Source organism: Oncorhynchus kisutch, linkage group LG28 (assembly GCF_002021735.2).
Source record: "Oncorhynchus kisutch isolate 150728-3 linkage group LG28, Okis_V2, whole genome shotgun sequence".
NCBI classification, from domain to species: Eukaryota; Metazoa; Chordata; class Actinopteri; order Salmoniformes; family Salmonidae; genus Oncorhynchus; species Oncorhynchus kisutch.
The window spans coordinates 36,852,857-36,878,593 of NC_034201.2; the positions used below are offsets into that span (position 1 = coordinate 36,852,857).

General features: G+C 38.4%; 1 protein-coding gene across 21 annotated transcripts in view; it reads right to left on the reverse strand.

Moving 5' to 3' along the window:
* Positions 1-655: 655 nt before the first annotated feature.
* Positions 656-25,737, reverse strand: part of LOC109872857 (disks large homolog 2-like) — a 306,188-nt gene continuing 281,106 nt past the window's right edge. For 7 of the 21 annotated variants that reach the window (XM_031808345.1, XM_031808343.1, XM_031808357.1 and 4 more), the window contains 11 exons: positions 20,946-21,060; positions 20,674-20,850; positions 20,115-20,190; positions 17,198-17,297; positions 8,665-8,715; positions 8,156-8,257; positions 5,019-5,042; positions 3,781-3,953; positions 2,065-2,177; positions 1,611-1,702; positions 656-1,048 (listed from right to left, as the gene is read on the reverse strand). In XM_031808345.1, the coding sequence (XP_031664205.1) occupies positions 942-1,048; positions 1,611-1,702; positions 2,065-2,177; positions 3,781-3,953; positions 5,019-5,042; positions 8,156-8,257; positions 8,665-8,715; positions 17,198-17,297; positions 20,115-20,190; positions 20,674-20,850; positions 20,946-21,060 (1,130 nt within the window). In that variant the 3' untranslated portion in view covers positions 656-941. Of the gene's footprint in view, positions 1,049-1,610; positions 1,703-2,064; positions 3,954-5,018; positions 5,043-8,155; positions 8,258-8,664; positions 8,716-16,647; positions 16,694-17,197; positions 17,298-20,114; positions 20,191-20,673; positions 20,851-20,945; positions 21,061-25,737 lie in introns of all 21 variants that reach the window. The other 14 variants (XM_031808349.1, XM_031808351.1, XM_031808358.1 and 11 more) reach the window with 8 other exon arrangements.

Below are 25,737 nucleotides of genomic sequence, written 5' to 3' on the forward strand. Positions count from 1 at the left end.
ATATACGGATTAAGACTTTAGGCTCACCACAGAACATTACTTACTATCAGTCCTCAAAGGACTTGGGACCTGTAGTTTTCCATTTACTCTCAAATAACAACCCCATCATCTCTAAATCTACCACACACTATGTTAAACAATTAAGATCAGATGTTTTATTTGTTTTTTTAATCAAAGTTATATATCTTCATAATAAATACTTTGTGCTGTTGTGCCCTCTATCAATATAAATAGCAAAATATAATGTCACATTTCCTACACCTAAATGTAGATTTCCCCCTTAATTCTTCATTCTAATCAGAGCATCTTAACAATAATTGTATTTTTTAAAGAAATAATCCGCACAACAACAAAAAACAATACAGTTGAGAATTCTTATTCAAAGAAAACATTTTCAAACAAATCTGAATTCACAAAATAATAAAAAAGAAGAAGAAGAAGAAGGTAAAAATAGGCGGATTACGATGAACTGTGTCCAAGGGCCATAGATGCTAAAGTCACACAAAAGGTCAACTACTGATGTGAGGTGAGTGTCAGGGGACACAAAGTGCTAGCTGTTGTGTGGAGAGAAGCAAAAGAAGCTGATATTATTTCCTTCCCCTCCTTCATTGGCGTGGCGATCTTCGAATATTCATTTGAAATTCCACGCAGTGTCGACGTGAACACATGCCCTTGTTTATTACATTTCCTTAGCATTTTTAAAAATAAAAACATGAAATATACAAACAGTAAATTGTTTTAGGCCAAAAATGTGTCTTAAACGTTGTGGTGTACATTCAGGAACATTCATATTGAAAGTGGAAAAAAAAGAAACTATAAGAAAAAAATAATTTTAATTGGCTATAATTATGAACAATATAAATTACCATTACAGTTGAACATATGTTACAAAGTATGTTGTGAATCTAGCAGTCCAATATCCCTGCCAAAGTGGTGTGTTCTCATAATTTCTCTTTTGATGGGATCCAGATGTAGGGTCCTGAATGCTCCTCTATCACCATTTTGCAGTGGTTATAAATGTCTTCTAAGGTGTCTCCTTGAACAAGGGCTGCAAAACAAGGGGATACATTCAGTACAGGCAGATCTAACCATTTATAAATGATTTTCTAATAGAAGGAAATCTTTTTTTGTCATGTACATACTGTTTGTGATAATAATAAATTACACCCATAGAACACATTGTGGTCCCACAGGTTAAGGTTGAAAAAGTCACTGCAAAAGATGAAAACATTCTGCTAACACCTGCTCTTTTGGTTTTTACTGCCGTGACTTAGTTCTAATAGTTCCTAACCATACAGCAAATGAGGGTGTAATTTGTCACCATAAAAGGTGAATGAAGGGCATTATCCAGGCAGGCTTGTAATGCTCATTCACATATGCAGAATTACAGTATGGATCTTTTTAATCATTGAAATGATGAACATCAATAATGTTCATAATTCCCATCTAATTGTAGGATCTCCATGTAGGCCAATTTCTTTGCAATCCACAGAGGCTTGAGAAATGAGGCCCCAGGACTGTATACATTAACAAGGGTTGAGACTACAACTTTCACATCTCTTTTGTCTAAAAAGAGGAACATTGTGCATCTTTACTCATGGACACTGTACCTGTGAAAAACTCGCCAAACTCCTGCTCCAACTTCATGGCCCGGTCAAATGTCTTCCTGGCCTGCTCTTCTGTTAATCTCTTATTCATCTCCCTGGGAACAAAGGTTTGTTGTGAGGCATCAGAGACCATGGGGCAGTTTCCCGGACACAGATTATGCCTAGTCCTGGACTAAAAAGTAAGCTCAATCTGTGTCTGGGAAATCAGTCCCAAAGGTTCTAATCTCTGCAACTACATTTCCACATGTATGGACTATGAATTACGTTTATTAAGTTAATGTGGTATTTGTCAATTCAACTCCCATTTCCACTTAATTGCCTGATTTACCCCCTCCCCATTTAAAAATATATTCTGCACTCAATTTAATGATGTCAGCTCCTTCTCCTGTATTGGATATCCGTAATAAACACATCTGCTATGTAATATTTTCATGAGTTAGGATATGAGAAAACTCACATTAATGAATCAATGGACCTAGGCTTTATAAAGATGGCAATGGGGTAGAGTTGTGCTACTTGTAGTCGTTTTATGGCATTCCCTGACACGTCCAGTATGCAGTGTTTACCCTGCTGACAGAGGAAAGAGACAGTTTATACACGTACATACTCTATACAGTATACACTGAGTGTACAAACATTAGGAACACCTTCCTAATATTGAGTTGCATCCCCTTTTGCCCTCAGAACAGCTCCCTTTATCTACACTGATTTGAAGAGTAGCTGCTACTTTTGCAACAGCTAATGGGGATCCTAATAAAATACCAAATACCAAATTCGTCAGGACAAGGTGTTGAAAGCATTCCATAGGGATATTGGCCCATGTTGACTCCAATGCTTCCCACAGTTGTGTAAAGTTGGCTGGATCTCCTTTGGGTGGTGGCCTATTCTTGATACACACGGGAAAATGTTGAGCGTGTAAAACCCAGCAGCGTTGCAGTTCTTGACACAAACCGGTGAGCCTACCATACCCTGTTCAAAGGCACTTACATATTTTGTCATGCCCATTCACCTTCTGTATGGTACAAACACAATCCACGTCTTAACTGTCTCAAGGCTTAAAAATCCTTCTTTAACCTGTCTCTTCCCCTTTATCTACACTGATTTGAAGTGGATTTAACCAGTGACATCAATAAGGGATCATAGCTTTCACCTGGATTCACCTGGTCATTCTTTCTGACATAATACTTTATTAGAAGAGGTATTTAACACATACAAAGGAATAGATATGATTGGAGACCATGGTTGTCCTTTTAGTTATTTGTCCTTTTAGTTACTCGTCCAATAAGACACAAAGACCCACATTTAAAAATTCTGAAATTGGTCTAATAAAATAAAAATATTGGTATGATCTTTTTGTGTGGTTACATCACACATAAAAACACATTTTGTCTGGATTAAATATAGATCAACACAATGCTACAACCACAGAGTTAAATGGAACCTGAATAGTGTTAAATATGGAAAGTGTATTTTCGACCAGCAGAACATTTTTGTTAGTTAATGCATAGGGGTCGATATGTATTAAGGTAGTAGTAGGGTTAAGGTTAGGTTAAGGAATTAGGAATTAGGTTAGATACAGTTTCAGTGGGCCTCCTGAGTGACTCAGCGGTTTAAGGCACTGCATCGCTGACCCCGGTCGCCAGTTGAACAGTGTTTCCTCCGACACATTGGTGCGGCTGGCTTCTGGGTTAAGCTGGCGGGTGTAAAGGAGTGCAGTTAGGTGAGTCATGTTTCGAAGGACGCGTGACTCCACCTTCGCCTCTCCTGAGCCCGTTGGGGAGTTCCAGCGATGAGACAAGATCGTAAAGTACAACAACAACAAAATGTTTCAGTGAAGTTAATTAAGGAAATGGTTATGCCTTGATCACACCGGTAGCACTTTTGCGCAGAAGTTCAACAATCACCTTCTGCTACCATTTCTGTCAAGCTGTCTACGCATACAGTTTGACGCACACGTTCAATAAATCCAATGTGTGCACCACACAGAACATTTCCATTGGAAATGAATGTACTTCTGTTGTACCAAAATGCAATAACATTGTCGGTGTGATCGAGGCATTAGGAAAAGCCATAAAACATTGGATTAGCGCACCGCCGCCTGCCACCGTTATTTTTCTGCCTGTTGAAAACACACTGCCTAAATACAGTATATCTCAATGACAGTGACACTCACCCTCTCAGCCACATATTTGACCGACTGAACACTGGTTCCATATAGATTGTCGTTGTACTGGCCCGCCTCAATGAACTTGTGCTCTTGGATGTCCTGCTCCATCTGCTCTCTGGACATTACAAAATGGTAGTCCCGCCCATCGACCTCGTAGTCCCTCCTCGACCGAGTGGTATCTTTGATGCAAGAGGAGAAGACATTAAGCTAAAATAATACAGAAAGTACAATGTAAAGGGAAGAAACTGTTTAACTGAATGTGCAACTTTTTTGATAAGCGAGTTATAGAGGAGGCAGTGTATAGTGATCGGTTTAACAACTTAGAAGTATCTCAGAAGGCACTACATCCCACACTTCGAACACACCGATAAGAGTCCTTGCACAAAATAGATGCAGCATCATCTGGATATGTGTGCAGCAAAAGTTCAACATTCACCTTCTGCTACCATTTCTGTTAAGCCATCTACACATACAGTTTGACGCATACGTTGGATAAATTCAAAGGAAGCACCACACAGAACGCACTGCAACCGCCTCTGTAACGCAATGCTACAAGTCAAACGCAGCGTTTCATTGGAAATGAATGTAATTCTGTCGTACCAAAATGCAATGACGCTGTGGGTGTGATCGAAGTGTTGTCCCTTTTATTTATATTATAGTTACATAGGCAGGTACAGTGTGACTACAGTATAGATACTGTACATAAACACAACTATTATACCTGTTTGTGTAAACAAACTCTAATTATGCACTGAAAATGTTTCAAAATACCATGATAGTGTTTTGAAAGCATAAAAAGTAGTGCACCTAAGCTAAGATCTGGTGTTTGCAGGGTGATTTGAATGTAAACCCATTCTAACTGTTACTGATACTGTAAATGTGCATTTTGTTCAATCTGACCCTTGGTATATGTGTTACGGTAAATGTGTAAAATAGGGAAATCTAGCGATTCCACTGGAAATCTATAGATTCTCCATCGCACTGTTAAAAAATGTGTAGATTTAATAGTGAGAAGGGAAATTTCCCCATTCCCCACAATGAATCTGTACATCTCCTGGTAACTATGTGTAGAGGCATTTGGAGTATTTTTTAAATGTCAATACTGCAATTTCTACTCTAAGTCCATTTTCAGTCTACTACTTACAACAGTGTGGAACATATTCTACTTCCTTTCACTACATTGTATTAACCAATAACTTAGTTACACTACATTCTGTATACCAGCAACTAAGGGGCTCACTTACCTGGCTGCCCTGAACAGTTATCCGCTTTACATGGTTTAAAAAATAGATGGAATAAAAAGATAAATCAATTAAAACAAACCAAATCAAAACAATGACGATCAAAATAAAAATATGACATCAAGTAGACAGTGGTGTGGACAGTTCTTTGAAATATACAATAGTATGAAATACTATCATTATACTGAAAAACTGTATTTAAAAGGTCATATAACTCAAACAATTGTTTGTAAATATTCCTCATTAAAAACTGGGTGGTTCGAGCCCTGAATGCTGATTGGCTGACAGCCATGGTATATCAGACCGTATACTACGGGTATGACAAAACATTTATTTTTACTGCTCTAATTAAGTTGATAACCAGTTTATAATAGCATTAAGGCACGTCGGAGGTTTGTGGTATATGGCCAATATACCACAGCTAGGGTTCTGTGTCCAGGCACTCCACGATGTGTTGTGCCTAAGAACAACCCTTAGTTGTGGTATATTGGCCATATACCACACCCCCTCGTGCCTTATTGTTTAATTATACCATGGAATTGTTGAATACTCCTTTCTGATTGGCTTGAAGGGCATTATAGCGCTACTCTAGTGGATGTTGAACACATTTCTACCAGCAAATGAACACATTTCTAGTGGCAAATGTATTCAATTATAGCCATGGTATAAAAGGGATAATCAACTTGAAGCTCTATGCGATCTCTGGAAAATAATGCAACTCTGTGGAAGGTCAGTTCCACGACGTGCTACACACCTTCCACGTTGTTCATTATTTTCCATAGAATGCACAGCCCCTCGTTGATTATTCCTTACTTAGTCAACTTTTAATACTGTCCCAAAAATCCACGTTTTCAAGATTATTTTCATTACATTACGTTCAGTCTCCTGATTACCAAAATCAAACAGGAGCAAAAAACCTTTTTCAGGAATGAATCATATGCCTGCTAAGAGGACCGCTATGAGGACCGCTATGAGGACCGCTATGAGGCTTGAATGTGCAAAATAATTGGATTGTGAGACCATACTAATGGTGTACCAATGAGAAATGTATGAAAAATGGTTTTAGAGTAAAATGCCAGAAGCACTCTACTGTCCATGAACCTTTGAACTTAGTAGTATGGTCACACTACTATACTTAAGCAGTATCTGGTCTACAGCCAAAACTCCAAATCCTGTTGTCTGTAAAAACGAATTCCACATTTATTTGGATTTGTTGCCATAGCTTTTGTTGGATTTTGCCTTTCTCAGTTGGCCATAAAAATAAAAATAAACTTCCATTGATTATTACCTAGCTGTGGCTAAAGTTAGCTGAAGTTCATAGTAATTTCTTCAAGAAAAACCGAACCATGGATTACAGTTTCTCCTGGCCTATAGACTACTTTCAGCATGAGGAGACATAACGTCAAATTCTAAAATCCTGAACTTCCCCTTTAATGGTTCAATAGAATTGCACATGTGAATAGCAGGGTATGATAAAATCCTACATTATTATTGTCATCAAGAAATCATCTCTGGATAATTTAACCAAGTATGTATAATACAAATCAAAGAACCCAACAAAACATGTAAGGGGGGAAAATTAATAGCTTTTTGGTGAGAAATGAGGAAAAATAATGAATCAAACACTATAACAACATAGCAAATGAAGAAGATGGGTATAAAATAAAACTACAATGGTATATTGGCAGCACGGTGGAATTTATTAGGGAGAGCTAATCACAAGGGTACATGATCACACAATGTATTCTTGATGCAGCAATTGTGTCCACCCTGAGACAGCCTGGTAGACTGGGGCCATATGTATCAAGTGTCTCAGAGTATAAGTGCTGATCCAGGATCAGGGGCCAGATTCACAAAACACTACTTACGAAAAAAAATAAGAAGTCCATAAGATAGTTTGTAAGTGCAATTCCTAGTTTTCTGAAGAACTTCGTAAATATCTTTCCTAAGAACTATCTTCTTATGTGACATTGACATTAGCGACGTGCTTGAACCCAATAAATAAGCCTATGTGACAGGGATGAGATGTTTAGGCCATTATAATAAAGTTTTAATATTATCATTTTATTACATTTATTCATCTGCTTTATGTCTCGAGAATGTTTGTTGTTGTTGTTGGCTCGCAAACCCTTTATACACAAAAACAAACTTTATTTTTCACACATTATAGCCATCAGACTAGCTACTGTATATCAACACAAAAATGGACAACCAAGGAAAGAGCAAAAAAACAAGAGCTTGAAGTGATGGTGGAGGAAATAGCAGCCAGGAAAAGGTTGCTGTTGGGGAGACTCGATAACTGAAGGGTCATTGCAGAGACCAAAAGAGAGGATGGGCGAGAGAGCCAAAGTCTGTCTCCACCGTCGGGGGTATAGCAAGGGACAGTATTCCGACATCAAGTCGGCTGCTAAGAAGGGAGTTGAGAGAAGCAGGGAGTTGAAGAAGACTGGATGGGGGGAGGGGTATCAACCATTCATGTGGACCAGCTGGAGGAGAAGGTTTTGTCCATGATAGGAGAGGCAATGGTAGAGGGACTGCATGACCGGTAAGAGCTAACGCATAACGACATTAGGCAACATAGTTAACGACATTAACGTTAGCTAACACCATGTTCTTCTTTGCAAATTAACAAGCTAACGCTAGCTATTTAATACTTCTAGAATATTGTTAATTATTATTGTTAATTTAAATGTCCGGTAGCCAACTGTGTCTGTGGCAGTGGCGCAAGAAAACATTCATGGTTACAAAAGTATCCAGTTGTCACAAGACAAGGGTTTAGCTGTCCTAAAGTTGAGTACATTTTCAAAGATCCTAAAACATTATTTTCAAGAATCCCATTTCTTCTTAACTCTTTTCATAGGAAGAAACATAGGAAAAAACTTATGAACATTTCCAATAACTTTATTGAGGAATAGCAACTTTGCTTAACTTTCTTTATAAGTCTATACTTAAGGTGAAAATGGCAGTTAAGAAGAAATGTATTCCAAAGAAGGTTTCGTGAATCTGGGCCCAGGTTCCCCCTGTCCATGAAATCTTATACATTTTGACCTGAGGCAAAACTGATCCTAAATCAGCGCTCCTACTCTGAGAAGCGTTATACATACGGCCACTGGTCTCCTTGTGATGGTAGAGGGACTTACGTGGCACGCAGGAGCCAAATTTGTCAGGGAATTCGGATATCAGGTCGTCGTTGATTCTGTCTTTCATTGGTCCAAGGATTATGACGGGTCTGGCGTAATTAACTGTAAGATAAAATGTGTCAATCAACTCATTTACAGACATAATAGGTTATAACTGTGCACAGAGCATTAGTCTCCACAGTAAATGTGGGCAAGCAATTTCACTACAACAACCACGCTATATCTGAGCAAGCCAATGCGTACTAGTGCCAGAGAGGTTTTGATGTCTAGAGACTCAACCAGCGAATACTTCCTGTAAATAACTAGTATGGAAGAACTTTCCAGAATCTTCCTCACAGGAGTTACAGGAAGTAATCAATTGTTTTGTCTCATTTTTAAAACCTCTGTGGTGCTTGTACACACTGGCGTGCATAGATATAGCGTGACAATGTGCAAGCGGCTAATGTTTCACTGACTGAAATAGTGCATTATCACGGACCACTCTGGTAAAAGATTGGAAGAGGACTCACTCTCTTGTCGAATGACAGGCTCATAGGAGAGAATCATGTCCTCTTGACTCCCTGGTGACATAAAACAGTTACTAAAATAGTTACTATAAAACAGAAAAGTTACTAAAACGGACATTACATGCATGTTCATGCTTATTCTCTTGACCAAGTGTCCCAAGACAGGAGGAATGTCAATCTGGAAGTGATTAGAAGCATTCAATGAAAACACTCAATGTAAATTGTGCCATACAAAAAAAGGGATTGAGACTGATTGTGGCCAAAGAGTAGTGACACAACACCCAACAGAAGGCAAGAAAGTTTATACTGCTTTCAAAGTGAATTGTGACTGTCTTGTGCACTATGCAAACATCCTTTTCAAGTATCCGTATAATCCCAAACAAACACAAACACTGAGGTTATTTTCTCTCGCCTGCAGTATTGACCAGTGGATGCGTTTTCATTTAGAGCTTGGGTTGGGAAATGTGTCAAGTTATATTGCTTCATTGTACTATTTGGTCGATAAATTTGAATATTATGAGGGCAAATCATTTTCTCTAGTCAAAAGATTGTCAATATAGGCCTAATCTATTTTAGGTCATAACTGTAGCTCTCGGGAGGATGATCACTATGTGTGCTTGTCTCAAAACCTTCCCATTCTCTTTGCCAGGATTAATTTAACCTTCTACTATAACACAATATTTGTCCTGCTTTAGTTTCAATGCTCAGCATAACACCTTTAAAATCTATATGAACCTTGCAACTCACAGAAAAGGTACAGCTGTATCTAATTGGTTCTGCTTTTAGAGTGCATGCTAAGTAGATTTGTATTTTATAGATTTTTTTTACTCCAGATACAAACAACAATTTATGGACGCACACAAATAATGGCTACATCTCATCTGGCCAGACCCGCATGTTCACACCCCCATCCCTAGTGGCTGCATTATGGTTTGCCACTTGGCCTTAAATTGTACCAATTTGTTTTTCCTCGGTTGCCCATACAATTTCAATAATAAATCATTAGATTTTTCCATTGTGTTAATGATGGCGGATTGATTGATTTCCACATTTTTTGTACAAGTTGATTGGTTAGTACAAGTTGATTGGTTAGTACAAGTTGATTGGTTAGTACTAGTTGATTGGTTAGTACTAGTTGATTGGTTAGTATAAGTTGATTGGTTAGTACTAGTTGATTGGTTAGTACTAGTTGATTGGTTAGTAAAGTTGATTGGTTAGTATTAGTTGATTGGTTAGTATTAGTTGATTGGTTAGTACTAGTTGATTGGTTAGTATTAGTTGATTGGTTAGTAAAGTTGATTGGTTAGTATTAGTTGATTGGTTAGTATTAGTTGATTGGTTAGTCAAGTTGATTGGTTAGTACTAGTTGATTGGTTAGTACTAGTTGATTGGTTAGTAAAGTTGATTGGTTAGTATTAGTTGATTGGTTAGTATTAGTTGATTGGTTAGTCAAGTTGATTGGTTAGTATACGTTGATTGGTTAGTATACGTTGATTGGTTAGTATACGTTGATTGGTTAGTATACGTTGATTGGTTAGTACTAGTTGATTGGTTAGTACTAGTTGATTGGTTAGTACAAGTTGATTAGTTAGTACAAGTTGATTAGTTAGTACAAGTTGATTGGTTAGTACTAGTTGATTGGTTAGTATTAGTTGATTGGTTAGTATTAGTTGATTGGTTAGTATTAGTTGATTGGTTAGTACTAGTTGATTGGTTAGTAAAGTTGATTGGTTAGTATTAGTTGATTGGTTAGTATTAGTTGATTGGTTAGTCAAGTTGATTGGTTAGTACTAGTTGATTGGTTAGTACTAGTTGATTGGTTAGTAAAGTTGATTGGTTAGTATACGTTGATTGGTTAGTCAAGTTGATTGGTTAGTACTAGTTGATTGGTTAGTATACGTTGATTGGTTAGTACTAGTTGATTGGTTAGTATACGTTGATTGGTTAGTACTAGTTGATTGGTTAGTATACGTTGATTGGTTAGTATACGTTGATTGGTTAGTCAAGTTGATTGGTTAGTACTAGTTGATTGGTTAGTACTAGTTGATTGGTTAGTCAAGTTGATTGGTTAGTATACGTTGATTGGTTAGTATACGTTGATTGGTTAGTCAAGTTGATTGGTTAGTACTAGTTGATTGGTTAGTACTAGTTGATTGGTTAGTACTAGTTGATTGGTTAGTACTAGTTGATTGGTTAGTACTAGTTGATTGGTTAGTATACGTTGATTGGTTAGTATACGTTGATTGGTTAGTATACGTTGATTGGTTAGTATACGTTGATTGGTTAGTATACGTTGATTGGTTAGTTTAGTATACGTTGATTGGTTAGTATACGTTGATTGGTTAGTATACGTTGATTGGTTAGTATACGTTGATTGGTTAGTATACGTTGATTGGTTAGTATACGTTGATTGGTTAGTATACGTTGATTGGTTAGTATACGTTGATTGGTTAGTATACGTTGATTGGTTAGTATACGTTGATTGGTTAGTATACGTTGATTGGTTAGTATACGTTGATTGGTTAGTATACGTTGATTGGTTAGTATACGTTGATTGGTTAGTATACGTTGATTGGTTAGTATACGTTGATTGGTTAGTATACGTTGATTGGTTAGTATACGTTGATTGGTTAGTATACGTTGATTGGTTAGTATACGTTGATTGGTTAGTATACGTTGATTGGTTAGTATACGTTGATTGGTTAGTATACGTTGATTGGTTAGTATACGTTGATTGGTTAGTATACGTTGATTGTTAGTATACGTTGATTGGTTAGTATACGTTGATTGGTTAGTATACGTTGATTGGTTAGTATACGTTGATTGGTTAGTATACGTTGATTGGTTAGTATACGTTGATTGGTTAGTATACGTTGATTGGTTAGTATACGTTGATTGGTTAGTATACGTTGATTGGTTAGTATACGTTGATTGGTTAGTATACGTTGATTGGTTAGTATACGTTGATTGGTTAGTATACGTTGATTGGTTAGTATACGTTGATTGGTTAGTATACGTTGATTGGTTAGTATACGTTGATTGGTTAGTATACGTTGATTGGTTAGTATACGTTGATTGGTTAGTATACGTTGATTGGTTAGTATACGTTGATTGGTTAGTATACGTTGATTGGTTAGTATACGTTGATTGGTTAGTATACGTTGATTGGTTAGTATACGTTGATTGTTAGTATACGTTGATTGGTTAGTATACGTTGATTGGTTAGTATACGTTGATTGGTTAGTATACGTTGATTGGTTAGTATACGTTGATTGGTTAGTATACGTTGATTGGTTAGTATACGTTGATTGGTAGTATACGTTGATTGGTTAGTATACGTTGATTGGTTAGTATACGTTGATTGGTTAGTATACGTTGATTGGTTAGTATACGTTGATTGGTTAGTATACGTTGATTGGTTAGTATACGTTGATTGGTTAGTATACGTTGATTGGTTAGTATACGTTGATTGGTTAGTATACGTTGATGGTTAGTATACGTTGATTGGTTAGTATACGTTGATTGGTTAGTATACGTTGATTGGTTAGTATACGTTGATTGGTTAGTATACGTTGATTGGTTAGTATACGTTGATTGGTTAGTATACGTTGATTGGTTAGTATACGTTGATTGGTTAGTATACGTTGATTGGTTAGTATACGTGATTGGTTAGAGAGTTGATTGGTTAGTATACGTTGATTGGTTAGTATACGTTGATTGGTTAGTATACGTTGATTGGTTAGTATACGTTGATTGGTTAGATACGTTGATTGGTTAGTATACGTTGATTGGTTAGTATACGTTGATTGGTTAGTATACGTTGATTGGTTAGTATACGTTGATTGGTTAGTATACGTTGATTGGTTAGTATACGTTGATTGGTTAGTATACGTTGATTGGTTAGTATACGTTGATTGGTTAGTACTAGTTGATTGGTTAGTACTAGTTGATTGGTTAGTACTAGTTGATTGGTTAGTACTAGTTGATTGGTTAGTACTAGTTGATTGGTTAGTACTAGTTGATTGGTTAGTACTAGTTGATTGGTTAGTACTAGTTGATTGGTTAGTACTAGTTGATTGGTTAGTACTAGTTGATTGGTTAGTACTAGTTGATTGGTTAGTACTAGTTGATTGGTTAGTACTAGTTGATTGGTTAGTACTAGTTGATTGGTTAGTACTAGTTGATTGGTTAGTACTAGTTGATTGGTTAGTACTAGTTGATTGGTTAGTACTAGTTGATTGGTTAGTACTAGTTGATTGGTTAGTACTAGTTGATTGGTTAGTACTAGTTGATTGGTTAGTACTAGTTGATTGGTTAGTACTAGTTGATTGGTTAGTACTAGTTGATTGGTTAGTACTAGTTGATTGGTTAGTACTAGTTGATTGGTTAGTACTAGTTGATTGGTTAGTACTAGTTGATTGGTTAGTACTAGTTGATTGGTTAGTACTAGTTGATTGGTTAGTACTAGTTGATTGGTTAGTACTAGTTGATTGGTTAGTACTAGTTGATTGGTTAGTACTAGTTGATTGGTTAGTACTAGTTGATTGGTTAGTACTAGTTGATTGGTTAGTACTAGTTGATTGGTTAGTACTTAGTTGATTGGTTAGTATTAGTTGATTGGTTAGTATAAGTTGATTGGTTAGTACTAGTTGATTGGTTAGTACTAGTTGATTGGTTAGTACTAGTTGATTGGTTAGTATTAGTTGATTGGTTAGTATTAGTTGATTGGTTAGTATTAGTTGATTGGTTAGTATAAGTTGATTGGTTAGTATAAGTTGATTGGTTAGTACTAGTTGATTGGTTAGTACTAGTTGATTGGTTAGTATTAGTTGATTGGTTAGTATAAGTTGATTGGTTAGTACTAGTTGATTGGTTAGTACTAGTTGATTGGTTAGTATTAGTTGATTGGTTAGTATTAGTTGATTGGTTAGTATTAGTTGATTGGTTAGTATAAGTTGATTGGTTAGTATTAGTTGATTGGTTAGTATAAGTTGATTGGTTAGTAAAGTTGATTGGTTAGTATTAGTTGATTGGTTAGTATACGTTGATTGGTTAGTATTAGTTGATTGGTTAGTATTAGTTGATTGGTTAGTATAAGTTGATTGGTTAGTACTAGTTGATTGGTTAGTACTAGTTGATTGGTTAGTACTAGTTGATTGGTTAGTACTAGTTGATTGGTTAGTATTAGTTGATTGGTTAGTATAAGTTGATTGGTTAGTAAAGTTGATTGGTTAGTATTAGTTGATTGGTTAGTATAAGTTGATTGGTTAGTATTAGTTGAATGGTTAGTATTAGTTGATTGGTTAGTATAAGTTGATTGGTTAGTATAAGTTGATTGGTTAGTATGTGCAAGAAAGTACCGACATGATTTTATTCTGCAACTATTTGTATTCTGATCCAAGGATAGGGATTAAACACAGCAAGATAATAGCTATATAAAAAAGAGGAGAAAGCTAACATTACAATAGATGGGTGTCTATTAATGTTGCAGTAAAATAAAACATAGGGCTAAATTTAAATGTTTCTTACAGAATTCCATATGGAAAGCTTATGCATAACCATGGTAGCAATGGAAAAGTAACAGTTTGGAGATAACAGGAAAATGTGTGCACAGTTCCTAAGCAATTTCAATACACTTATGACTCAAAGAATCTTCAACTCTAAGGTACTTTTCTGAGCTTTCCTAGTTGTGCCATTGAGGAACTAGAGCAAGCAGACTTGTAGTTGTTTCATCCCCATCACACAACTACTGTTGTTGTTTACGTAATCTAAAAAAGGTCAATTTTATCATTCACAATCTCAGTCAGGTGGGCTTGTTCTATTATCAACATGACGTTAAGTTATAAGTTAGGCTTTCAGAAGGCAATTCAGAAAAACAGATTGTAATTTTGGTGTGCATAGAAAGGAGTCATGAGTGCATTCAAGTACGTGTGCCACAGCCAATGTTCTTCCCAATAAACAAACGGGCTCATTCTGTTCAGAACAACCAGGTTATGATGCCATGTCATCTTGTAACTGTACATCAAACATAGTGATCATAAACATTAACACTGTATATGAATCTGGAAATGTGAAGTGCACATTTGGACTCAGTGTTTGGCTTGCTTGTATGACATCAAAGTGGTATTTATTATAATCCTCAATGTCTCACCTTTCAAAATACATCGAGTCATCTTAATTTACAGCATTTTCCTCACTCAACAAAACATTTTCAAATGTTGCCCAATTAGCGGGAGGGATGGGAGCAACTTCTTGTTGCGCTGTGCTCAAGTTCAGAACGGCTGTCAGTCAAAACCCATACAGCCGTGTGAAAGCACAGAGCCAGAGCTCTGACGTCATGTATAGCATATTACTGTACAGCCACCACGTTCCAATTTAGGCGCTTATTAGCAAGGGTTGGAACCGGTTCAGGGAACAGAACCGAAAACCTTTTATATTTTTGGGGGGGGAACAGAAACGGAACCGGGAACGAAAGTGATCCATACTGTTCCGGGAACTGAACCGTTATTTTAAAAGGATGGGAACCGGATAATAATGTTATTTTACGTTCCAGGCATTTTTATTCTAGTCCCACAAAAAATAACACAACAAATCGCCTATGCAAAGCACTCACTCTATCACTTATAAATCTATTATAGTGTCTGCCTGCATGCTGAAAAAAATTTGTTGCCGGTGTGCGTGTGCGTGTTTAGGCTACCTGCCCCTCCCACTCAGAAACATAGGCTACTGTACTGAAGTTTTAATGAAATAGCTAAAGAAGAATGGATTAAGTTTTTCAATGCTATGTAGGTAAGGATACTATAGGCCTAGTTATCACATTTCGGTTGGATTTATTAACTACAAAAAGCTAAGACGTGTTTTTAATTCAGGTGCCGCTCTGCACACACAAGCTTGTTAGCTAGCTAGCTCAAAGGACATTCAAAGTTCCTCCATAGAAACCACCCCCCTTAGGTATAATTCTGTGTACCTAATTTAGATAATGCATGTCATAACAAGATGCCCAGAGCTTTAAGCCTCCTCTTCAACCCTCACTCGCTCTCTCCCCACCTGACAAATTTCAGTCGCATCTTGCGCCATAGGCCACACTTGTCTTTCCATCACGCATGTGAACAACTAGCTTGCCTGCTGTATTCGCACTGATTGGTGAAGTAATTTAATGAGCTAAATGTTAAAAAAAACGTTGGTTTACAGGTTAAAAAAGGAACAGAAAGGAACGATATAAACCGGTACTTTTGGGGGATTTGAACAGGTTCAGAATTTTATTTTGCTGGTTGGAACAGTGAAAGAGAACAAAAACAAATGTGGTTCTGTTCATAATTTTGGTTCCAACCCCTGCTTATTAGTGCCCAAATATGCCATTTTGAACCAGTATATGGGTACGAGTGTAAAGGGTTAAGAGACTACCGTAGCTAGCAAGACATGGGAGGCAAGAGCACTTTTCCCTTCCACTTTGCACCTCATATTTTCATGGGATTCAACAATACATCAAAGTAGAGGAAGATCATGGATCCTAGATTACAGAGAACATTAAAAATGTACTATGTGAAATCATTTAAAGGCACAAATATACACAGCATTGACAGTACGAACACCTCAGCATGCTGGCCTAAAAATAGGTGATCACATTCAGCTGCCCAAGAGTACACCCAAACAGCTGTCTCTGTTATAGAAAGAGACAATGAACAGACTAGTTACATGATAAAAACACAAAATGTATTTCCAGACAACTCAAACACTTTTTTTTATGTCTTTCTTTTTTGTGATTTGCAAACAATGTCAGAGTTAGGATGGGAGGTGACAGAAAGACAATCAGGACAAAAACTGAGAGGTCATACTGAAGCATGCAAACAGGCTATCAACATGAGTCAATCAGGGAACAAAAAAATAAAGAGGGAGGAAACAAACACAAAGTCAAAAGAGAAATGTGTTGGGGGGAGGGGAGTGTTGCTTGACTGTACAGACAGGACCATTCCTCAACCAACTTACTCAGCGTCTTCGTCCCATACCCGTCGTCACCTATTCCTGGGATGTCCTACATGGCCGTCCCAAGAGAGCAAAGACAAGGAGACAGGGCAGGGATAGCCAGAAAGGTGGAAGGAAGAGGTAAGTGGCATTAAAGAGGGGAAGCTGTGAAATCCTGAAAGGCAAGATTAGTTAGCCGAGCTCAGATCATCAGTTCAGACACAAGACGACCAGCCTGAACCGGTCATAACCTGTCATAAACTGTATTTAAAAATAAAAAAAAGTCATATCAGATAATTGGACCACTTTGTGATAGATGATGGCCGGGGTAGTTTTTGAGGAACCACTGGTGACTGCTCAGTGTTGATCCTGATCTGAGCACCCAGACACCATCACTGCACCAGAGCCAACAGAGAGAGAAAAAAGAAAGATAGGAGGGGGACCTCCGTGAAAACCCTATCCCTGCACACGTCTCCACAATTTATATGTCACCTATATGTACCTGTGTCGGTGTGTGTACCTGTGTCAGTGTGTGTACCTGTGTCAGTGTGTGTGTGTGTTCAAGCCTACTTACGTTCTGAATCACTGCCATCCTGCTCACCCAACTCCTTGTTCTTGTAGAATGGGAACTTTCGTGTAAAGATGAAGTTGTTTTTACGCTTGTCATTGAATGACTGTGGAGGAAAGAAAGCATGGGGTGGGGCAAACAGGGAGCTCTAATTGTTGTCATTTTCATGCTGACAAACCAACTAGCTGCAATATGTGGGACATGAAGAAATTATGGCGTGGTCACCAGAAATGGACTACAGGACTGACATCACAGTACTGACATTACACTAGATGATTCATCCATCAGAGCAGGGTTGAATTATAACCTAATCATATAAATATGTTGCTTTAGCTAATACTAATTAATCATGACATTTCACAAATATCTCATTTTGTTTGTCTGTTCAGTGATAACACTGTCAAAATGACTATGTTTGATAGAGAAGAACTACACAGCAATAATTTGCCATCATTTACTTCATGTGCACAATTGCACCCAAAACATTCTCAAACACTTGAAAATAAAACAAAATCAGAGAACAGGTGTCAAACACACAGATAAATGCCGATATGTGGTATGCCATGCAGCAAAGACGTTAACAGGATCATGCTATGACATTAGGAACATGGCTGTGATACAAATGATGTCCAACAATCATGCAGGTTAAAACTTCAGGAAGTGGAAGGATGAGATCCCATGCCATGGCTTAAAGAAATCAGGTCATTGTTACCTAAAACTATATATTTAGATAGGCTTGTGAAGATATCAAATCCTAAATTAACAAACACATAAAGAATTATGATACGAAGGGGTCAGATTGATCAAATGTTGTGAGTGTTAAATTACAAACAAACAAAATTAAAGGAGAGAAGTTGTGCATAGCGCTGTTTGAGAAGCTAGGAGGTGGCGTGGAGGAGAAAGAAGGAATTGCAGTTGTGATGTTTATTTGTGACGAATACTCATTTGCATGCATGTGCTTCATAAATCCGATTCTAAAGGTATAATCGTTAAACCAGCAATGATCACCGAAACTGGTTCAATACCAGCCTTAACTACGTACACTTCTGTTCAGAAGTTTGGGGTCACTTGTTTTTGAAAGAAAAGCAAACATTTTTGTCCATTAAAATAACAACAAATTGATCAGAAACACAGTGTAGACATTGTTAATGTTGTAAATGACTATTGTAGCTGGAAACAGCAGATTCTTTGATGGAATATCTACATAGGCCCATTATCAGCAACCATCACTCCTGTGTTCCAATGGCACGTTTTGTTAGCTAATCCAAATTTATAATTTTTAAAGGCCAATTGATCATTAGAAAACCCTTTTGCAATTATGTTAGCACAGCTGAAAACTGTTGTTCTGATTAAAGAAGCAATAAAACTGGCCTTCTTTAGACTATTTGAGTATCTGGAGCATCAGCATTTGTGGGTTTGATTACAGGCTCAAAATGGCCAGAAACAAAGAATAAACTCATCAGTCTATTCTTGTTCTGAAAAATGAAGGCTATTCAATTTGAGAAATTGGCAAGAAACTGAAGATATTGTACAACACTGTGTACTACTCACTTCACAGAACAGCGCAAACTAGCTCTAACCAGAATACATAGAGGAGTGGGAGGCCCCGGTGCACAACGGAGAAAGAGGACAAGTACATTAGTGACTAGTTTGAGAAACAGACGCTTCACAAGTCCTCAATTGGCAGCTTCATTAAATAGTACCCGCAAAACACCAGTCTTTAAATCAACAGTGAAGAGGTGACTCTGGGATGCTGGCCTTCTAGGCAGAGATTTAAAGAAGAAGCCATATCTCAGACTGGCCAAAAAAAGAAAAGATGAAGATGGGCAAAAGAACACAGACACTGGACAGAGGAACTTTGCCTAGAAGGCCAGCATCCTGGAGTCGCCTCTTCACTGTTGAGACGGGTGTTTGCGGGTACTATTTAATGAAGCTGCCAATTGAGGACTTGTGAGGCATCTGTTTCTCAAATTATATTGGTCACATACACATGTTAAGCAGATGTTATTGCAGGTGTAGCGAAATGTTCATATACTATAGCGACCTTAGTTCAACACCTGGAGACCTAATCAAGAGATGTTAGCCTATTGGGGTGGCTAAAATAGGTATAGTTCAGCTATAATCCAAGGGGAAGTTGTGTATAGCTTTACTGGAAGCTTATGGACATTATTTGAGCTATAACCGTGCAAAATGTCAGTACAACCTTTCAATATTTTTGAGAAATGTGAAGAGAGGCATCTGTTAAACATTTAAATACATTTGTATGATTCAACCCTCCAAAACCTTTTGGAACCTGTTTTAAAAAGAGTGCAGCGAATACAACACAAACTCTACTCGTTACTTGTAACATAGGCATGCAAAAACACTGAGGAACATAGCCAAATGTCCTGCTGTTATGTCCAAAATGGACAAAGAGTTTGAAGGATGTATGGTGATTTGGCTTCTGCAGAGGTTGGCCCAGGGACCGATATGACATTAAAGGAAAAAATAGCCTCTAATGCTTCACAAAAAAATCTAATTATACAATGTGCAATGTTTATTTAGGGTAAGGGCTGTGAGGTAAAGCTGTCAGGGAGAAGGTGCTGCTGCAGAGATGTGATGTCTTTGCCACACAGGCAGAGAGACCTCGGGCTAATGCTTTAGATGAGCATAAATTACTATCACAACTTCTCCTAATGCGAGGGGAAATCGGAGAAACCTGATGTGAAATCTGAAAGTTGCTCTTGATAACGTTACACATCCACATTTCACGTGTATTAAGACAAAAACAAAGGTTTAGAGGTTTAGAAGCTACTTTCTCTACTTCATATCACAAAGGAATGTAATTGATATATGGGTTTACAACCACTTCCATTTCAGAAAATGTCTTCCTTCAAAAGTTAAGTTGGCTTGCCAGTCCTTAGTATAAGATCTTAGCACTTACCCCTTTGGAATCGATGGTTCCCGGTTTGGCATTGAACTTCACTGTCTTTAGTCGAGCTCGTTCTTTCCTCTCAACCCTGCCAGTACCAGGACAGACACATGGACAAAAACAGTCATGCTACAGTGGGTTTTCTATTTCTCCAACGCTATCTGCTGGAATTGATTTGTTTTAAAACAATGTTTGTGCTTGTCACTCAGTTGTCATACGCAGGTGCAGCAGCACCCCCTGGTCTACCAGGTGCAGCAGCACCCCCTGGTCTACCACACCTATTGCACCTCTTGAGATGTGTTAAATGCTGTAGGCTTGGATACAGTAGACCTGTATAATCTCTCACATGAAGCCTAATTTAAAAGTAGCTGTTGTAGAATTACGTTTTTCTTGCAGTAAAATGATACAACAAATGTTCATTTTGTTGCGGGAACAGGAATGAAGAAACTTTTTCTTTCAGCCACTCACAGGTAAATTTTGCGAAAAGGTAGGGGCGTAGAGTCCACTGTCCCTAGAAGCTAACCTTTTGGTTAAGCACTTTGACGCTTAGTTTAGCAAATCCACCACTTACCTCCTCTTGCTGGGGATGACCCCCATCTCTTCGCTGTCCCCATCAGGGGTCACCCTCCGGGCCTGCCACCATTCATCGTCTGAGGCGTTGATGACGTGGAGGATGTCCCCATACCTGAAGCTGAGGCCCTGGCTAGGGAGTCCACTGTCTTTGGCCTTTTCATAGTCAAACAGTGCCCTGTGAGGGAGTCAGAGGGAGACATGCTATTATAGAAAAATGACGTTAATGCCATCTATTCAGGATGACTTTAACTAAGTCCAAAAGAAATCCACCTGACGTAAAGGGAGCGTTTCTGATTGGTTCGGAGGGATCCGGACCCAGAGCTCATGCTATGGTTCATCATCTGTTCCCGCAGATCATGGATTTTGGCCTCGAAACGCCCGTACTCTGAAAGTGAAAGACAACAACACCCAGGATTACAATAATGTTCTGTTTACACTCAATGTAGACTGCTCTACATTGCAAAGGAAAGGGAGGATAATCTTTTCAGAATAGTAACCTAGGTTGGACATGGTCAAAAGTAGTGCACTGTGTAGGGAATAGGGTGCCATTTAGGATGCATCCCTAAAGGATTATGGTGACATTTAATGTGTATCAGTAAACACTGAGGGAAACAAATTAAAATGCTTACATTTCAAATGGACAGAACCAATGTTTTCAACTTCTTTATATTGATTGATGATGCATGTACAATATGTGTTACCATGTAAAAATACACCATATATACAAAAGTATGTGGACACCCCTTCAAATTAGTTGAATCGGCTATTTCAGCCACACCTGTTGCTGACTGACAGGTGTATAAAATCGAGCACACAGCCATGCAATCTCAAAATACAAACATTGGCAGTAGAATGGCCTTACTGAAGAGCTCAGTGACGTTCAATGTGACACAGTCATAGGATGCAACATTTCCAACAAGTCAGTTCTAGCCGCGAAAGTGGTAGGCCACACAAGCTCAAAGAATGGGACCAGCGAGTGCTGAAGCACGTAAAAACGTCTGTCCTCGGTTGCAACACTCACTACCGAGTTTCATACTGTCTCTGGAAGCAACGTCAGCAAAATAATTATTCGTCAGGAGCTTCATGAAATGGGTTTCCATGGCCGAGCAGCTGCACACAAGCCTAAGATCACCATGTGCAATGCCAAGCGTCGGCTGGAGTGGTGTAAATCTCGCCGCCATTGGACTCTGGAGCAGTGAAAACACGTTCTCTGGAGTGATGAATTACGCTTCATCATCTGGCAGTCTGACGGACAAATCTGGGTTTGGCGGTTGCCAGGAGAAGGCTACCTGCCCCAATGCATAGTGCCAACTGTAAAGTGGTCTGGTTGAGGAGGAATAATGGTCTGGAGCTGTTCCTGCATTCCCGGATACTGCATTGAAGGTAAATGCTGCATTTGTCGGCTCAATCTGAAATGACCTTTACATTTAAATTGCGCTATAGTGCGGATCTTCCTCTGTCCGGATTGAATCTAGCCTTAGGGAAACTTCCCCCTACACCTTCCTATTGTGTGAACACTCTGAACATACAGTACAGAAAGCTCAGTTGGTTCTCCTAAATGTTGCTCTTAGAACTGCTGTGAGGCCCCTTTCATTCCCATCCAAACCAAATGTCCACAAAAACCTTCACAAATCTTCTTCTCATGAACTGTAAATCAGATTGACTCAACTTGGGTTTGTAATTCTGTATGCATAATGTAGGTAAGGACAGTAGCCTATAGGAGTGCTATGGAAGCATTAAGCCACCTAGTGGCACTGTAGAAAATGCACATACTTATAGCTCTTTGCTCGTTTGACATTTGGAAAAAGGCTCAAAGCTTAAAGTTCCCCTAGCAGCCCAAATCATCCCAGTCTCTGAAGTTTCTTTAAAGCTACTGTAAAACGATTTGGATGCGAGTCAACGATTGGTGACCGTTGCTAGGTAAATCAGATGGAAAAAAGGGGATTGCAGTCTACTTGTCCATATACAATCATTATATGTGGAAGAGTAATTTGGGTGAACTATCCCTGTACTGAAACACTGCTGCAGCAATCGCCTCTACAGCGCAGAGCAGCCATGCAGCTAATGAGGCAGAGAGACTCACCTCAGCCTAAAGCCCACACATACCTCGGTACAGCGGTCAGCTAGGCAGGACTGAGAGCGCATGACTCAGTCAATCAGACTAACCTTTGGACTGAGAGAGTTCATCATCTAGATGAACAGGTATAATCAAAAGGTTTTATAAAAAATAATATAACACATATCATCCAAAGAGGGAATCTGAGTCTTAAAGCCAATTTCTTCCTAGACACGTGATGTGCTTCCACCTAAGATTGCAGAGATTTAGGGGAGAACAAGAGCAGATTCGCACAGGCTTGGCTGGCAGAGCTGTCCCTTCAATGAGCGAGATAATAATGCGCATTGCAACCAGCAGGAAAACAATGCAGAGCGAGAGACAGAAAGAAAAATGTAGAAAATTATTCAGTGCTGTAACTAGATGAGGTTCTAAAACAGGTCTTGTAATGTGTCAACAGAGTAGTGTCATCTGTAGAAAAACCTTTGAGTGTCTCTAAAAACATTTTTTTTTAAATAAATTGTAAAAATATCCATTCCTCATGCTTTGTATAGTTTGACAAAGATGCAACATCTACCGTCTTAATTTGAGATGTGTCTTGTTTTGTTCCACTTAAGCTTTAGTCCCTGGAGTAAAACAAATGTTGGTACCTTATACTCTTCATTACAACACAGCATGCAGAGAACAAAGCAATGCATACACACATGAACTTACAGAGCTTTCATTCACAATTCTCCTCTCTTTCTCATACACAAGCACACAATCAACCACATAGGCACACAACACAGGCATAGACACACAGCTGACTAGCACACATACCTCTCTGTGTGTGCTTCAGCTCCTCTATCCTCCTTTCTCTGCTACTACTAGTCTGTCTCACACTGGGGGCTGCCTTCCTGTCTTCTGTTCGCCTGGATACTGTACGCTCACTCACTCAGCACGCTCACTCACTCAGCACGCTCACTCACTCAGCACGCTCACTCACTCAGCACGTTCACTCACTCAGCACGTTCACTCACTCAGCACGTTCACTCACTCAGCACGTTCACTCACTCAGCACGTTCACTCACTCAGCACGTTCACTCACTCAGCACGCTCACTCACTCAGCACGCTCACTCACAGTCCTCTGACTTTGCCCAGTGCAACAGTAAGCAAGCCAACATGCATGGGGGAAGGAATATCTTTCTCATCTGGCAAGCTGAAGGATGGATAGAGGAGAGGCCAATTGGGAAGGTGTTTGTAATAAGGAGTAGGCAGGCAGCAGTGTTAACATCCATTGGCTGCTATCCAAGTATAGTAGAGCACAATCCCCAAACACCTGCCCCCATGGGCTGAAGCTGCCTTACCATGGAAAAGGGGAGGGAAGCATCCTCCCGTTACTATCTATCAAAATGACTTCTCGTTTTATTTCTCTGCTGCAGTACGAAAATGTATCTGGATAAGAGTGTCTGCTAAATTACTAAAATGCACAAATCAGATAAAGTTAATTGAGTGGAATGAATCCTACGACGGGTAGATTGGAAAACTAGTGGGCAGGAAGCAAACGAGAAAAGGATGATGCCACACCTCTAATAGTTTCTTATTCATTCATCATGCCGTTAAATACAGCAGTGTAAATCTAAGCTGTATATGCAACTGGGTAGACTATATTAGACTCCCGTCATGCACGGAATGGCTTTAACGATAGGCAGCCTGGAAATACTTGAGTCCATATGGAATCCCTTGGATGAGTGTCAAACTCATTACTAAAAAGTTCAAACAGAGAAATCACACCAGATGATATTAAAATGTGCACTGATATGTTTTATCATGCCAACAGATTCTGGCCCTTGAATTCATGTACACAATTCAGACTCCATAAACAGATGTCTATCAGAGACACTACCATGAAGAAAACATGTAAGAAATGTATGATATAATGTATGAAAGAATATTACAAAACAAGATGCCCGTTTGTGTCTATAAAGATAGTTTATCTCTGTGTATTGCTCCCTTTAGAATCACCTGATTCAAGCCCTCAAAAAGTAAATCTGGATAGTATTAGACAGCTGCCCAAATCTATTTCACAAGCACTCTCAACACTCGGATCATGATGGAGCTTCTTTCTGACACATGCATTGAGGGGGAAAATAGTCGTGGCACAACATGTTACATAGAGACAGGGTTATCCAAGATCCAAGGTTATCCAAGTAACCGAATCCTCTGTCATTTGGAAAGCTTAAAATAATAACATAAAATGCGTCAGAAATAGTAATTATAGCAACTGAATTTCCAGTCACCTAAACCATTGTCTAGGTTTCCCTAGGGAAAGGGTGTGAACATGTGCTTTAATATTAAAGGGATAGTTCATCCAAATTACCCATGTTTACCTTGCCACTGTCTCAAAATGCTAGCTTTTTAGCACTTTGACACAAAACCAATGCAAGTGAATATCTCTGATTTCAGATTTGTTGGTATTTCGTTAATCATCTTTAACAAACTTTATTGAGCTACACAATACATTTTAAACACCTTGGGAGGATTTGGACATGAAACGCAGAAATCAGAAAGATTTCTCTTTCAAAACAAAAGCACTTTGATATTTTGTAAAGAATGTATATTTAGAAAATATATGAAACACATGAATAAGGGAGACAGGAATAGTAGCTTATGTGCTACCGAAAATGACTTATTTTTCTCTCTGCATGTACTTTTGTGTCATGGTGACTGGGTTTGTCAGTTACCTATTTACATGTGTGGCAATAATACAAATAAATCATATGAATAATAATAAAACGGGGACAAATACTAGGAACCAATTTACTAAGATTGTCCCTCGTTCAATGTTGGGCTCAAATTATTTTAAAGAATAAAACAAAACAAAAAAGCATTAAATGGGTTGGCCTTGAGTTCAGCAAAATAAAGTGCAAAAAGTTGAAAAGAATCCAACAAAAAGAGGATGTGTAAATGGATGGATGAATAGGATGTGTAGATGGCTGGATGGATGAAATAAGATGTGTTTGGATGGA